At 30.2% G+C, this 15,601-nt stretch overlaps 1 protein-coding gene and 1 pseudogene across 1 annotated transcript in view; both read right to left on the bottom strand.

Annotated features, from left to right (window-relative positions):
• LOC145265742 (S-crystallin SL20-1-like) overlaps positions 1–15,400 on the bottom strand; it is a 30,355-nt gene extending 14,955 nt beyond the window's left edge. The window contains exons 1-4 of the mRNA XM_080121796.1: positions 15,268–15,400; positions 7,544–7,639; positions 566–681; positions 477–509 (exon numbers count right to left, since the gene is read on the bottom strand). Of these exons, the coding sequence (XP_079977922.1) occupies positions 477–509; positions 566–681; positions 7,544–7,639; positions 15,268–15,400 (378 nt within the window). The remainder of the gene's footprint in view (positions 1–476; positions 510–565; positions 682–7,543; positions 7,640–15,267) is intronic.
• Positions 7,117–7,254, bottom strand: LOC145265874 (U2 spliceosomal RNA; annotated as a pseudogene).
• Positions 15,401–15,601: the final 201 nt, after the last annotated feature.

The raw sequence follows: 15,601 nt of genomic DNA, 5'->3' as shown, positions 1-15,601 counted from the left end.
AGTGACATGACTAGAAGGATAGACATAGAAACAGAAAATTTCCGCCATCTCTGCCAACTGTTCTCGCAAAATACTGACAATCTAGAAAACAGCTACATAAACTAGATGCAATCTCTACTATATAATCTTATTCCTCAATAGATTTTTTCAATAAAAGTTTTAAAATAAAGTTCTAGTGTTGTTTTCTTTAAGACGATAAATTTATCGTGCTCCCCGGTAGATTACATTGGAGCCAGCTATAGAACATTTAGTTTTAAAACCAGCATATTTATCTTTAAATGAATTAAATTATTTTTGAAAATCGGAAGTTCCGCTAAAATTTTAATACCGATAAAGTTCTGATTTTTTAATTCCCAATTTAGATTCCGAATAATTATTTAAACACCGCACTAACCCCTTTTTAGGGAAGCGGTAAAGCCGGGGAATGTAAACATTCTAGTATTGAACATAAGCATAACTCCAACAGCAGCAGCAACGTTGATATCAGACTGAATAACAAGGTCGTCACTCTTCCGGTTATCCTATAAAATTATGTTGTAAAGTAGAGATCGTCAATTGGACTTACCCTAAATCGTCCGTTCTTCCAATGGAAGTACCTCATGTAATCGTGCATGATTTCATAGAAGCAATCGCAGATGTAATCAATTCGAAACATTTCCATATTGGTTCTACCATAAAAACCTGAAATTATTCATAAAAATAAAACGATTGAAATCGCAAGTTGATAGATGACAGTTATCTATAGTGAATGCTCTGATGGGTTAGTTCTCCCTGGAATATTATAGTACATCTTCCCAGGTGTTAGTACTCCCAGGAGTATAATAGGAAAATGCAAACGCCCCTAAATAAAACTTTTCGCATATAAACAAATTTCCGGCCGACGATTGATGATTTGTAATTTGGCTTATGTGTACGCGCAAATACATACAACATATATTTAAAAACTCAAATGAGGAAATAAAGAAAAAATTAAAGAATTTATCGAACGTATAAACAAATATTTTCAAGAAAAATGGTGTAAAAGAGATTAATGCTGTTTGAGGTTAATCTAGCTTTTACGCGGTGTAAATAATAACCAAGTTTGAGAAATAATAATATATTACTTTGGTCAGAATTTTAGATCAGAAAATCAATATTTACCAACATTCCAGTTCAATTGGCTTGTTTCAGGAAATCCTTTCGACCGGATTTCATCCCAGGAAAAAATGGTTAGACTCATAAATATTTAAAGGGTCCATCCAAAAGTGCGTTCCCTCTCAGAACTGATTTAATAACTGAAGTTTTGAGGCTATAAATAGTAATTGTGTATGGAACATTCTAGAATTTCTAAAATGGAATGCTGCAACTTGGGACATTCTCCAGACCTCGGAGAAAAACACTTTTCGTTTCTATTTTTTTTCAATTCTCCAGGATCTATTTATTTTCTAATTGTAATTTAATAGAGTTTAATGGTAAAAATTCTATATTATTGCATATTATCTATTTTATTATTGGAAGTATTTTATATTGGTATGTATTATAATATTAATATTATATGTTTATATTTATATATTTATTTTATATTTATATATTTTATATTATTATTTGTGCAAGAAATTGTAATTTATTCATATTTTAAATAATGAAATATTCTTTCATAACAGATTATTCGGACTATTGGTCTCATCTTGAGTGCTATATGTTTCGGTCGATGTTATCTCCGACATTCCTCCGGTATATCTTGTCACACTCGGGAATCTTTCCGTCAAACTCAAAAATCTGAACGGAATTTCAAATGGAACACTTCATTGAATTTACGGGGTAGAATGTTCATATTCCGCCAGCCTTCAGAGGGCAGAATTTCTTATTATCGCCCGCACTGAAGATTGAAACTCTTCAATCCAAAAGAGTGACACTTACAACTAAATTTTCTTAGTACTTTACCCGTTACGTCACGCGCTGTTGCGCGTGAATAAAGTATTTAGTGAAATTCAGCAGTAAGTAACACACTTCCGGGGGTTGAAATGTCAAGTCTCAATGCAGGCGATACCAATTTTTTGACAAAAAGATTCCCAAGATAAAACTCACGACAATCGGAGGTTATATCGCCCGAAAAGTAGCGAGAATATCACCCAGGAAGAGAATAGTAATAAAAAATATGCAACAAAGTTTATTTAAATGCGTTATTCATGTGCAGCTGTAAATAAAACACAACATGCGATTTTCATGCATCTATATTGGTTAATTTATCAACAATAACTTCACCAGTACATGCAAATAGATCTACCGAACCGGTGTTATCTGGTAGTAAAATAAACATCTTTACTTGTTTATTATTTGTTTGGGGCGTTTTACGCCATATCAACCCTGTTTCTGTTTATTTATCCATTTCGGTAAAAGGTTTATCTTTCAAGTTCTTGATATCTTCAATTTTTATTCGTGCTTTAGTTGTTTTGTTTTATGGCATATAAATGACTGAATTTCCAAAACAGTAAAGATTTATTTACGCGACAAAATATTTATATTTTCAAATATTTATTTATAGTGCTTGGTTTGGTTGTTTTGTTTTACAGTATATCATCCATTCGTCGTTACTTAATACCGAATCCGATCATTTTGGTAAAACATTTTATGAGTTAAATTATTCATACATGATGCATCGTTTCATTGTTTGGTTTTATGGCATAACAACTATTTTTGTGTTATTTAATACGTAATGCGTATCATGCAATTATATTTCAAATGTTCATGCGTCTAATTCTTTATGTCTTAAAATATTTATTTTTTTGTGTTTTCTTTAGTTATTTTTATTTTACGGTATATCAACACTTTTCTATTATTTCGACTCTTCGGACTACTGTTCTCCTCTTGAGTGCCATTTTCAAAACGTTTCGGTCGATGTAACCTCCCACCTTCTTCCGGTATATCTTGTCGAACTCGAGAATGTTTCTATCTAACGGCAATTTGGACGGAATCACGAACGTACCCTTTTTTTACATGAAGGTAACCACTTATCAAGGCTCTGAAGCCACTCGGGGATAAGGATTATTGCGTGTACAGTAACCAATGGGACAGTATCGTAGTAATCGTTAGTATTGGAGATTTGATAAAGTGTCTTATTAAAGCGGGCGGTTTATCAGGAATTTGTTTATGTTGGACTTGAAGTTGTAGTCAGCTGGGAAAGAGACAAACTGAAAAGAATTCCACAGGCGTACACTTCTTAGAAAGAAGCTTTGTTCATGGAATCTACGTTTTGATTTAGGCACACATATAGAGTGGGCAAAATTACTGACAGTTGTTTCAGCTAGACGGGTGTTTTCTGTGAAAGATTGGCGAGGGGACAAGAGATTGGAGCTCGAGTTAGCACTTGCCATGGAAATAACGATAAAACAAAGACAGGCTCGCAACGTCTCTTCTGTGGGAGAGGAGTTTTAGGGAAACGAAAAGGACATCCCCCACTAATCCACGAAGTCTATTTAGTACTCTGTCAAGGCAGGATAGGCTGTTTTTAGCAGCTCCAGCCCAGATGTGGCAGCAGTTCTCCATCCTTGGACGTACTTGACTTTTATACAGATAGAGAATAGCATCAGTAGTGAGATATATTCTGGAGCGGTAGAAGGATCCCACCATCCTTCCCAGCACCACCCTTTATTTACTCCACGGGGCAGCATGGAACAATCAATTGTAAAAGTGATATTCTTTCTGAACGTTACAGGTTTAATTCTGAGTATAAGCGACTGAAACAATACAATTGCGAATTACTTAGGACCTCTATCCAGGCATGGCTGATAGATTGAGAGCATGTTACCTCCGTAAATAAAGAGTTCTGTTCGAAATTACCTCCAATTCCCGGTATTATTATTATCGTCACTATGATCAGTATTATTATTATTTCCACTATTATTATTTTTACAATTATAAATATTATTATTATCAATATCATTATTATTACAAAAATAAATGCTATTATCACTATTATTAATATTATCGCTATTATCACTATAATTAGTACTAGCGGGACCTGTGGAAATTCCACAAAAGCATTTTTCATATGTAATATATTGTTGCTGGGCATGCTGTGAGCGTTATGTTCAGCATGAATGAAGGCACAATCATATTATTTTAGTTTTTTTTATTAAAACTGTACTGCCCCCTTACTAAAATAATAACTTTGATATATTTCCTGGGCTGATTATTTCATTGCAAACACATCGGTCAATTAACTCACATTTTATCATTTTTCATAATTATATCGCACACCTTACTAAAATAATTACTTTTCTATATTGTCTAAACATATTATTTCATTACAAACACACACATCAATCAACTCACATTTCATCATTTTTCATAATTTTTGGATATGTTACTAATTTCGACAATATTTTTTAGAATTTAAACCAACGTTGTCGCCCAACCTTACTAAAATAATAACTTTGATACATTTGCTGGGATGATTTTTCATTACAAACACACTCATCTATTAATCTCCATTTCATCATTTTTTCATAATTCTTGAGTATGTTACTAATTTCGACAATCATTCTTCATAATTTATACCTCCATTACCGCCCCCTTCTTAATAAAATAATAACTTTTAAATATTGTCTGGGCTTATTATTTCATTAAAAACACACTAATGCATGAAATCACAGTTAATCATTTTTCATAATTCTTAGATATATTACTTATTTCGACAATCATTGTTCATAATTTTAAACCACATTTTCACCCTTCCCTTTTTACGAAACATTAACTTTGATATATTGTCTAGGCTGATGATATCCTTACAAACACACCTATGAATTAACTAATATTTCATAATTTTTTCATAATTCTTGGATATGTTACTAATTTCGACAATAATTTTTCATAATTAAAGCCCTCCTAATCTACTTCCCCTTTACTTATATAATAACTGTGATATATTGTCGAGGCTGATTATTTTATTATAAACACATCAATCAATTAAATCACATTTCATTTTTCGTAATTCTTCGATCTGTTACTAATATCGACAATAATCTTTTATAATTTAAACCGTCCTCGTCGCCCTCTCTTGCTAAAAACATTAGTTTGATATATTGTCTGGTCTGATTATTTCATAAAAAAAACACAACTATCAATTAACTCTCACTTCATCATTTTTCTTAATTCTTGGATATATTACTCATTTCGACAATTATTTTAAATATTTTAACCTACATTATCACCCCCCACTACTAAAATATTAACTTTGATATATTTTCTGGGATGATTATTTCATTTCAAACACACCAATCAATGAACTAACATTTCGTCATTTTTCATAATTCTTGGATATGTTACTAATGTCGACAATTATTTTACATCCTTTTAGCCCACATCATCGCCCCACTTACTAAAATAATAACTTTGATATATTGTCTGGTCTGATAACATATTATCATTTTTCATAATTCTTGGCTATGTTACTAATTTCAACAATTAATGTCATAATTTAAACCATCCTTATCGCCCTCTCTTACTAACATAATTACTTTGATATATTTCCTGGGCTGATTATTTTATTATTAACACACAATCGGTTAACTCACATTTAATCTTTGTTCATAATCCTGGATATGTTACTAATTTCGATAATAATTTTTATAATTAAAAACCCACATTATGCCTCTCCCTCCTACTTATATAATATGTTTGATATATTGTCTGGGCTTATTATATCATTACAAACACACCAATCAAGTAACTCACATTTCATCATTTTCATAATTCTTGGATATGTTACTAATTTCGACAATAATTTTCATAACTTAAACTCACTATGTCGCCCCCTTACTTAAATAATAACTTTGATATATTGCCTGGGTTGATTATTTCATTACAAACAAATCAATCAATTCTGGGTATTCTCATAGTATATATGTTTCACCTATCTTATCCAATCTCGGGTGACGCCGCATATTCTGCTAATATATATCGTTCACCTATCTCATTCGATTCCGGTCGACGCTGGGTATTTTGCTACTATATGTTTTCTACTTATCTCATTAATTACTGGGCGACGCTTTCTGATAGTATATATTTGTAAATCTCATTCAATCCGGGACTGACTTCATGCCCGCCACCCCACTGTTGAAAATATACATTAAATAAAGTAATGGTTTAATCGTAATCTGTTTCAGACATTTCCGGGACTGACTTTATATCCCCAACCCACTGCTAAAAATATACATGAAATCATGTAATGTCTAAATAGTAAAATGTTTCAGCCATTTCTGGAACTGACTTATAATCCCCACCCCACTGTCGGAAATATACATGAAATAAAGTAATATATAAATCGTAAATTTTTTCAACCATTTCCGGGACCGACTTTTTATCTCCCATCCTTCTGTTAAAAATATACATTAAATAATGCCCAAAACGTAAATGGTTGCAGCCATTTCCGGAACCGACTTCATATTTCCCACCCCAATGTTAATAATATACATTTAATAAAGTAATGTGTAATGCGTAAACGGTTTCACCCATTTTCGGGACTGATTTAATATCCCCCACCCCACTATTAAAAATATACATGAAATAAAGTAATGTTTTCGTAAACGTTTTGAGTAATTTCCGGGACTGACTTCATATACCGTAACCCACTGCTTAAAATATACTTGAAATAAAGAAATATTTAAATCATAAACTGTTTCAGCAGCTTTTCGAAAGTAATACATAAAACATTAACACGGTTAGAGATTAGGCAACCATTACTTCCACGTGAATTTCTAAGTGTAGTATCAGTTTCAGCATTCCAGTGACTTGAATCCCCCCTTTTTTGGTCTTGGTTAATGGAGGAGAAATCCTTCATTACTGATACAATTTTTATTTTTGTTATTGACCAGAGCGCCCCTTTTGGGGGAGCTGGTTTCTCCCTAAATTTATAACCGACCTCATGTCCAATTCCGCCCTAGTGCGGAGGCAAGTAAACAAAAAGAATAATCAGAACGGACATTTTCCAGGGCATTTTATAATTAATCAGAAGTGGCATTTCCAGGGCATTTTGTAATTAAGTCAGAAATAACTTTTTCCAGTTACTTTTTTAATATTAAAACAGTGTTACATTACACATAGTACCTATTCAAAATGCCTCCCCACGGGACAGATGTAGGGTCGTTTTTTAACGTGGAGAAAAAATGTCTTAGTCGTAAAGGATTTCTCTTCCACTGAGAGAGAAGAAATTGAGATGTAGCACCTGAAGAACAGATACTACACTTTGATCTTAGCCAAAGGCCAAGAAAGACGAATCATTTTTATTAGCTTTGCCTCAACAGCGACATCATTTTTTTCACCTTTTCACGATTATTTGGAATATTCCACTTTCCTTTTTTTACGGATGCACAGCATGATAACGGACGGAGCGATAAGCGTAATAATATAATGATTATTATTATTATTATTATTATTATTATTATTATTATTATTATTATTATTATTATTATTATTATTATTGCTTTTAGTATCATTACTAAAACTTAAAAGAAATGAAATGTCCATAGGTTATCCTCGTTTCGAAGAGTGTTGTTCCACTTACCAAATTCTCGCGCCAAATATCTTGAAATGGACATGCTTTCTGGCATTTTGTATCTGTTATCTATCTCGAGGACAGGAACACCCATGCAAGGCATATCTGAAAAGGTAAATAAACAATTATAGTTTACCGTTATTATTGTTTTATCTCATTTTCTGTATAATATTTTTGTGTGATATTTTGTGTATAATATTTGTATTTTATATAAACTGAGTCTCAACAGGTTTGCGAACATATACAAGTATTTACGGATAATATCAAGATAAGGCTTGAAACCAGTTTGTGTAAAGAATTAAAATATATACCACTTCAAAGTCAAGAACTAGCAAATGAAATGTCTGGTACGGGTGGATTCACAAAACAGTGATTATTCCCCTTCTGTCAGAAAGGTCACTTATAGAATGTCAAAACTAACAGGGCGTGAAAGTTGAGAGGTTGCCGAAAGTAAACCGAAAGTGTATTTAGTTCTTCTTAAAATTATTTCCAAAACTAGTATTTTCCTTAATTTTTTAACATTGAATTTATGACTCATAAGTTTTTTTTCAAATCTCTTAGCATATTTTTTCTGTTATATTAGTTGTCAGTTTATTTCATTTTCTTCTTCTTCTTCTTCTTCTTCTTCTTCTTATTATTATTATTATTGTTGTGGTTGTTGTTGTTGTAATTATTATTATTATTATTGTTATTATTATTATTATTATTATTATTATTATTAATTATACTACTGTTATTATTGTAATTATAAATGTTATTGTATATTTATAATATAATAATTTTATATAATTATTTTATTTACGTTTATTATTTTATACTAATCATTATACCTACGTTTACATAATGCAATTTTACAATTGTAAAATCATTAATGTTATTTTTAATTTTGATTTTATGAATATATATTTTGGATTTTATAATAATAAATATTTTTAATTTTTTAATTTTTATAAATATATTTTTTGAGATGATGTATTCTTGAGTTTTTCTTTTAAATTCATTAATTGTGAGGTTGATCTTTTAATTTATTTTTGACTAAAATGTTCATATTTTAAAAAAAAACAGGTTTTAATTGTTTTTTTATATATACTTGAAATTCTTGTATTATTTTTCTCTTTTTATTTTAGATTCGACAACTTTGTGTACTCTTTAAAAAGGCATAGTAATCAATATACCTTATATATATATGTGTGTGTGTGTGTGTGTGCATGTGTGTGCACGTGTATGTATATATATATATGTATATGTATGTATGCATATATATACGTATATACATGTATATATGCATGCATATACATATATATATGTATATATATGTCTATATATATATTTAGTAATGTGATTGATAATTTTAAAATCAAATTATAATTAAATTAAAAATCCGTTTCATAAGAAGGAACAACAACAAAATCAATAATTTGTACGATCGTTTTGGAAAACAGTCTTTTTATTGTGGTAGACATCAAGTTACGGACAATAATTTTTACATAAAGTGTTTTTAACAAACAGAGTTTCCTCATCAGCAAATATTGGGAAGGGGTTTTATTATATGTAAAAGGCACAATAAATAAACCTAGGATTAAAAGTAAGGCAGATGTATCTGGAAAAAATTAAAATAAAGGTATGGATTTAACTTGATAAGAAAATTAATATGGGTTAAAGATAGAAATAAAATAGAGTAAAATTATAAATATTAATTTGGTTTAAGTACAATATTATAATAGTATTTTTCGATAAAACTCATAGACACATACACATATATATACATATATGTATACACACATACACATATACATATATACATATACACATACACATATACATAAATACACATATATATATAAATACACACATATATACATATACAAACATATACATATATATACATAAAATATACATACAAATATTTACCTTTTAATTTCTCGCCTTTTGAAATCAGGAACTATGGTCAAAGTACTCATATAGATGCTTGTTATAGCTTTTCAGCTTATGAAATGATAACTTTTCGGAAGGAACGCTTGTGGAATATTTTATATCTGTTAGCATACTTTTGATTAAAGAACGCCAAGATTTAAAATTCGAAAGAAAGGGAAGGCTAATGTTATTTGTATAATTAAATAATGCAAGGGGGATAATTAGTCATATTTTTTTAAATTAAAGAATGCAAGGGAGATAATTAGTCTAACCTAATTTATTACAGAATAATAAAAAATATTATAATCTATTTTTATTAATAAGTAATTTTTAATGATTTAAGGTGGTGTATATTTATTAAATTCAAACCAACGTTTAGGACTGCATGTGAAGATTAGTTCCTCTCTTGAATTTAATAGGGTGGTTGTATTTTTTATATCTTCATATTTCAAAATTTTTAGGGACTCTTTTGTACATAGTGCACAGAATTTATCTCCTGGTTTATATGGTTTGCAAGATTCAATTACTTGCCATTTCAACTTGAAAGAAATATTGTTATTCTTGAGTTGCCAAATATACTTGGATAGAGTAGTTTGGTTTGACAGGGAGTTATTTTTAAAAGAATATTTGTGCGTTGAAATTCTATGTTTTATTAGGCCAGATGTGGAACCAAAATATATTGCCTCTTGTTTATTGTGATTATTTTCCGTTAGGTCTGGAGCTGGATTATTATATGGTGGGTTGGTTTGTAATTGATTGGTAGATTGGTTAAAGTTGGTGTCATTATTTAATCTGGTGGTTGAGTTATGGCTGTTAATAGATTCATGTAGATTTGGGGGTTTCGATACTGTGCAGCTATAGATTACATTTTTTATTTTACATGAGCCTTTTAGGGGACATTTATTTTTTCTTCTACAGTTACAGTCTGCTATATTTTGTATAATTGTATTTTGTAGCTTATTAATTTTTTTACTATTAGAACTAATTATTTTTTGATGGGGGTTAGGCATAGTAGAGTAAGAGACTTTGATTGTATTCTTATTGAAATTTTTATTATATCTATGGGGGCTTTAAAGTTCCTATCTAATATTTTTAAAAATTCTCTGGCTATGTTTGTCTCTAGGTTTTTGGAATGTGGAGGGTTGAACCATAGGGTCTCCTTATGTCTATTCTTACGTTTACGGGTTTTGGTTTGTTGTTTATTTGTATTATTATCTAATATTTGTGGTTTCGTTTTATCTTTTTTGTCTCTTGGTCATTCTTCTTAACTCGTATACGGGAAGACATTGTCATATTATATGTTATTACGCTCTTACTAGGTTTATTTTCAATGCAGTTTATGTTTCTATCATTTTTATGTGTGAATTTAATTTGCGAATTGTATCCGGAGTTTTTAAGGGCTTCATTGTAATATTTTTCATTTTTGATAAATATGGATTTAGTAGAAGACAGTCTAGAAATTCTTAAAGCGATATTGGGAACTATTGATTTTAATATTGATTTAGGGTTGTTTGATTCATTGTGGACATATAGTAGAGATTGGTCAGGTTTATGATAGGGTTCAAAGGTAGAATTCTCAAGATTTAAGGTTATGTCTAAGAAATTAACAATTTATATATATATATATATATATATATATATATATATATATAGAGAGAGAGAGAGAGAGAGAGAGAGAGAGAAAAAAAAGAGAGAGATTACTATGATTATTTTTAATAACTAGAGACACTACTATTTCATCCTTTCGGAAATCATCAGTGCAGGAAGTAAATTGCCGGTCAAGAAATTCAAATTTGGCCACAAAAACATGTCAAACTCATTAGAAAGAAAAAAAAAACACCCGGCCAGCCAACACCGCGGAGATGATATAGTTGAAAAAAAGGAAGGTCAAAACTGAGCAAATGACATTTCATCTAGAACTGCGTATGTGGGCTAAAGTGGCCGACTTTTTATTTAAACGTAAAGTGCTCAACAATAAGAATCCAGTTCGTAAAGGGTTAGACATAACTATCATTATAATAATATTAAATACCTAGACACACTTTTGTTTCATTCTTTCGGGAATTGTGTGTGTGTGCGTGTGTGTGTGTATGTAAGATTAGTTTATGGAATATTGGATAAGCATGCTAATATTATAATAGATGATAATATCAATCTAATATATAAAAAAACTATATGTCTGTCAGTCTGCCTCCATATTTATTTTCTCACATGCACGATATTTTCAAACCCGATCTCCTCAGTCTCAGAGCGGCGCGAGGGGCCTCACAACATTGAATTTTTTACGGACCGTTATTTTCTGGATGGTTACCTTGTTTAAATAGTTTTTAAGGGTTAAAAATTGGTCAAAATTGAAAAGAAAAACGTTATACATTTTGTACATTAATCTTAGCTTATTTTTAATGTTTAATTTTTAATGAGTTCATATGTGTGTGTCGTTGGTACAGTGGTAACGACACCAGCTTTTAATGCTACAGTTTTGCTTTCGGTTTCAATTCTAGCTGATGGCATCCTAATACTTTTTGTTACTTTTGAAATCACGACTTTATAATCACATATCTGAAATCTGGACAAATTCAAATATGATATTTTAGTGTATTTTACGACCGGGCGACGCCGTCTCTCTCACTAGTACTGACATAAATACGTAATTAAATCTGCATCAAGATGTTTATGTGTCTTTATTCGATCATATGCACTTGTTATAACAAATCGATCAAAATGTATTTTTACTTATATGTTTTGTCGTCCAATTTATACTACAGAAATATGCTGACTTGTTTTTTTACTCTAACATCAACTAATTTTCAAGTTGGCTAACATCTTTACTTTATATATACTCCTACATATATATATATATATATATACACGTTTTATTTTTTATTACTGTATCTTTCTGTTAAGTTACATTATTGTTTCAGCTACTCGGCCGTTTTTTTGGCCGCCTGTAGCTTCCTCAGACTTTTTACAGAAAGTCTATGAGGTAAATTTCTGTAAAGGTCTGAGGAAGATACGGACGGCCAAAAATACGGCCGAGTAGCTGAAGCAATAATGTAACTTAACAGAAAGATACGGTAATAAAAATAAAAAATAAAACTCGTATTTGCTCTACAACAGTATTGAGCACTTTCTTCGGGTTTTTATTATTTACCATTTCTACTACCTATATATATATATATGTATATATATATATTTATATATAATGTAAAGTATATTTATTCAAATTTCATTTTGAATAAATTACTTTTAAAAACAAAAATTTATTGTTTGAACCAAAAAATACAATGTTTAAATTAATTTCTTTAATCCATTTAGTCTATGAGGTAAAATCCTAGCAAAATAGTAATATTGGTTTTATATTATTTTGCTAACTAGCACATACAGAGAATATATATATATATATATATATATATATATATATATATATACACACATATATATACATATATATATGTGTGTGTGTGTGTGTATTTGTGTGCGATTAAAGAGGACGATGATATTTTTTTGTTATTGTTCAAATTATTGTATTGACTAGGCAATACTTTGTCTGTTTGCAATTTATAGTGTTCTTTTTCTCCACCATCTTAAGCGATTGTCTTAAAGTTATTACTATTTCTGGTTATTGTTTAAGGTGGTATTTTTTTATTATTTTGTCTTGGTGAAAGTAACAAGTCTTCATAATAAATATATAATAAATAAAACTTAATTACAAAACATTGTGACTCGTCGTTTAATCTGCAATTTGGAAATATTTTACAAGTGTGGTTACAGGCACACACACGCGCACGCGCACACGCATCTATGCAGAGGTATTATTATTTTACGCATTTACTTAAAATTTAATATTTACAACAAATTTAATACGTCTATTTTCAGTATTTACTTCGACGATAACCTGGGGAATCGCCACGAGGACGAAATATGGAATAGTCTGTGTACCTTAGTTGCCAGACATATTTTCAAAACTTACTATATATATATATATATATATATATATATATATATATATATATATACACGCGTGTATTTACTACCACATTTTATGATACGGTAAATTTCTAACGAGTAAAATTAATTACATAATAGAATAATTTTACGCCACTTTTTGTCCCCCGCTCAAAGATTAAAATACCAATATGATGTCACTAATCCTTATATGTAGAATCCTTATTCACATTTTAAGTAAACGGCCTGTTTTTTCGGAATGTGCCGAGTGCTGATAAAATGTTGTACCGATAGAAAAAAATGAAAACAATTTGATAGAAATAAAATATTATCGTAAGGTAATTTCAATGATATAAAAATCCAAATAATATAAATGCCAAAAAAAGAACAACAAAAACAATCAACTTTCATGAATAAGTTTTTCTTGTTTGCAAAATAATTTTTAGAAAAAAATGAAAATTTTATTTCATTTTTATTGATAGCTTTTGTTCTTTTAGTAAGAAATATGTTTGTTTTTTTATTAATTTTCTAATTTTTCTTAGAAAGGTTCTCGTTTAAAACTTTTCTTGGTATTTGTGGAGCAGGGATACGAAAACATATTTTTCGTTCCTTCCAAAATGTTTCTTGTTCTTGTACTCCGTTTTTTTTTTTTTTTTCGTCTTGTTCAGGTTCATAGGTAGGCTAAGCTTTCTAACAGTCAGATACGACTAGGATTCCCGGCAGAGTATATGTCTTTACTATGGGACAGATTAGCGTTTCGCTCCAGATCTGCGGAGTATTTTTAAAGAATTACTGCTAGCAGATGTCTCGTGGAATTTTTTTCAGGGTGTGTTCCGAAGCGATGGCACCCTCGCTTTAAATTAACGTGTATTAAAATATTGATTATTTTTCCTTTTTTAATTATTACATTTTTTTGCATGATTAAAATTAATATTTTCTTCAAACAGTGCATTTGTATTGTTGCCGAGTAGAGCGATTTTCATTTCGCCATATTCTGGCGGTTTATGCAAGCTGCTGGAATACGCGGAAGCAACATTAACGGAACCCCCCCCCAGACCATTCACTGCATTTGTACAGAAATTTTGATCCAAGTCAATTACGTGATTTTGATTTCATAAAATAAAAGTAGTGTTAACTTTGTTTAAGTGTGGTTTAATGACTATGAATAAACTTTAATATAAATAAGAAATGTTTTAATTTTCAATGTAGTGTTGTGTCAAGATTCTGACCATTTTAAATAATTAAAATGCTCCAAATAATTTTATATTTTCTTGTCTAATAAATATTGCTACAATTTCATAAAAATCGAAATCAGAAATATACGATGACTCAATCTGTACCCCCTTTGCTTAAAACAACATAAAACTAAATATATCCCACATCATGACACCGCACACTAAATTGCCGTGTTTCAGAATGCAAAATCATCAGTTAATTAGTTAACGAGTGAACGATGTACACGTACAAATAATAATACATTGAATAACAAGAATATAGAGCCAGCAAAAATGGTGTATATATATATATATATATATATATATATATATATATATATATATATATATTTCTTATTATTTAATTATTTAATAACTATTATAGTAAATAATTATATATATATATATATATATATTATTTTAAAAATATAATTATCCATTGACACGTGTTTCGTCGTCTACGACTCACCAGAGTGGTCAAAGAGAAAATTATTCCCAACTCGCATTTAGGTAAAAATGCACTTTATTTCGAACTCGCATTTAGGTAAAAATGCATTTTCGTATAAGTAATTTAATTCATTCAAAAGGTATCGCTAACAAAAACAAATAAAAACATAATTATATATATATATATATATATATATATATATATACACGTACCTTTCCTGTAACGGTCCCATTCATTGAACTCGAACCTCTTGTCCGTGTACTGCACACCGGCTGCAGCGAATAGCATCCTGCACGCCTCCGCCCGACCGCGCCCATTAAAATAATATAAAGTGTATGAAGGCATGTTATTTAGGTATATAAAGAAAGTACCCGATGTAGGTAAATTAAAAACGAGAAACGGCGCCCGTTTGATCGGAGTGACGCGTACAACAATAACTGTCCACCCTTGCGGTCGCCACGGGTTTTATACCGTCCTCCACGTCACACGTAATCACAGGTTGCGCTTTATGGCCTTGCTAATGGGAGCCAGATTCAAGGACAAACG

The sequence above is a fragment of the Euprymna scolopes genome, chromosome 40, assembly GCF_053919585.1.
Source record: "Euprymna scolopes isolate OS-2025 chromosome 40, ASM5391958v1, whole genome shotgun sequence".
NCBI lineage: Eukaryota > Metazoa > Mollusca > Cephalopoda > Sepiida > Sepiolidae > Euprymna > Euprymna scolopes.
The sequence above is the reverse complement of the archived record's forward strand: the minus strand, read 5'-3'. Positions and strand labels throughout refer to the sequence as shown.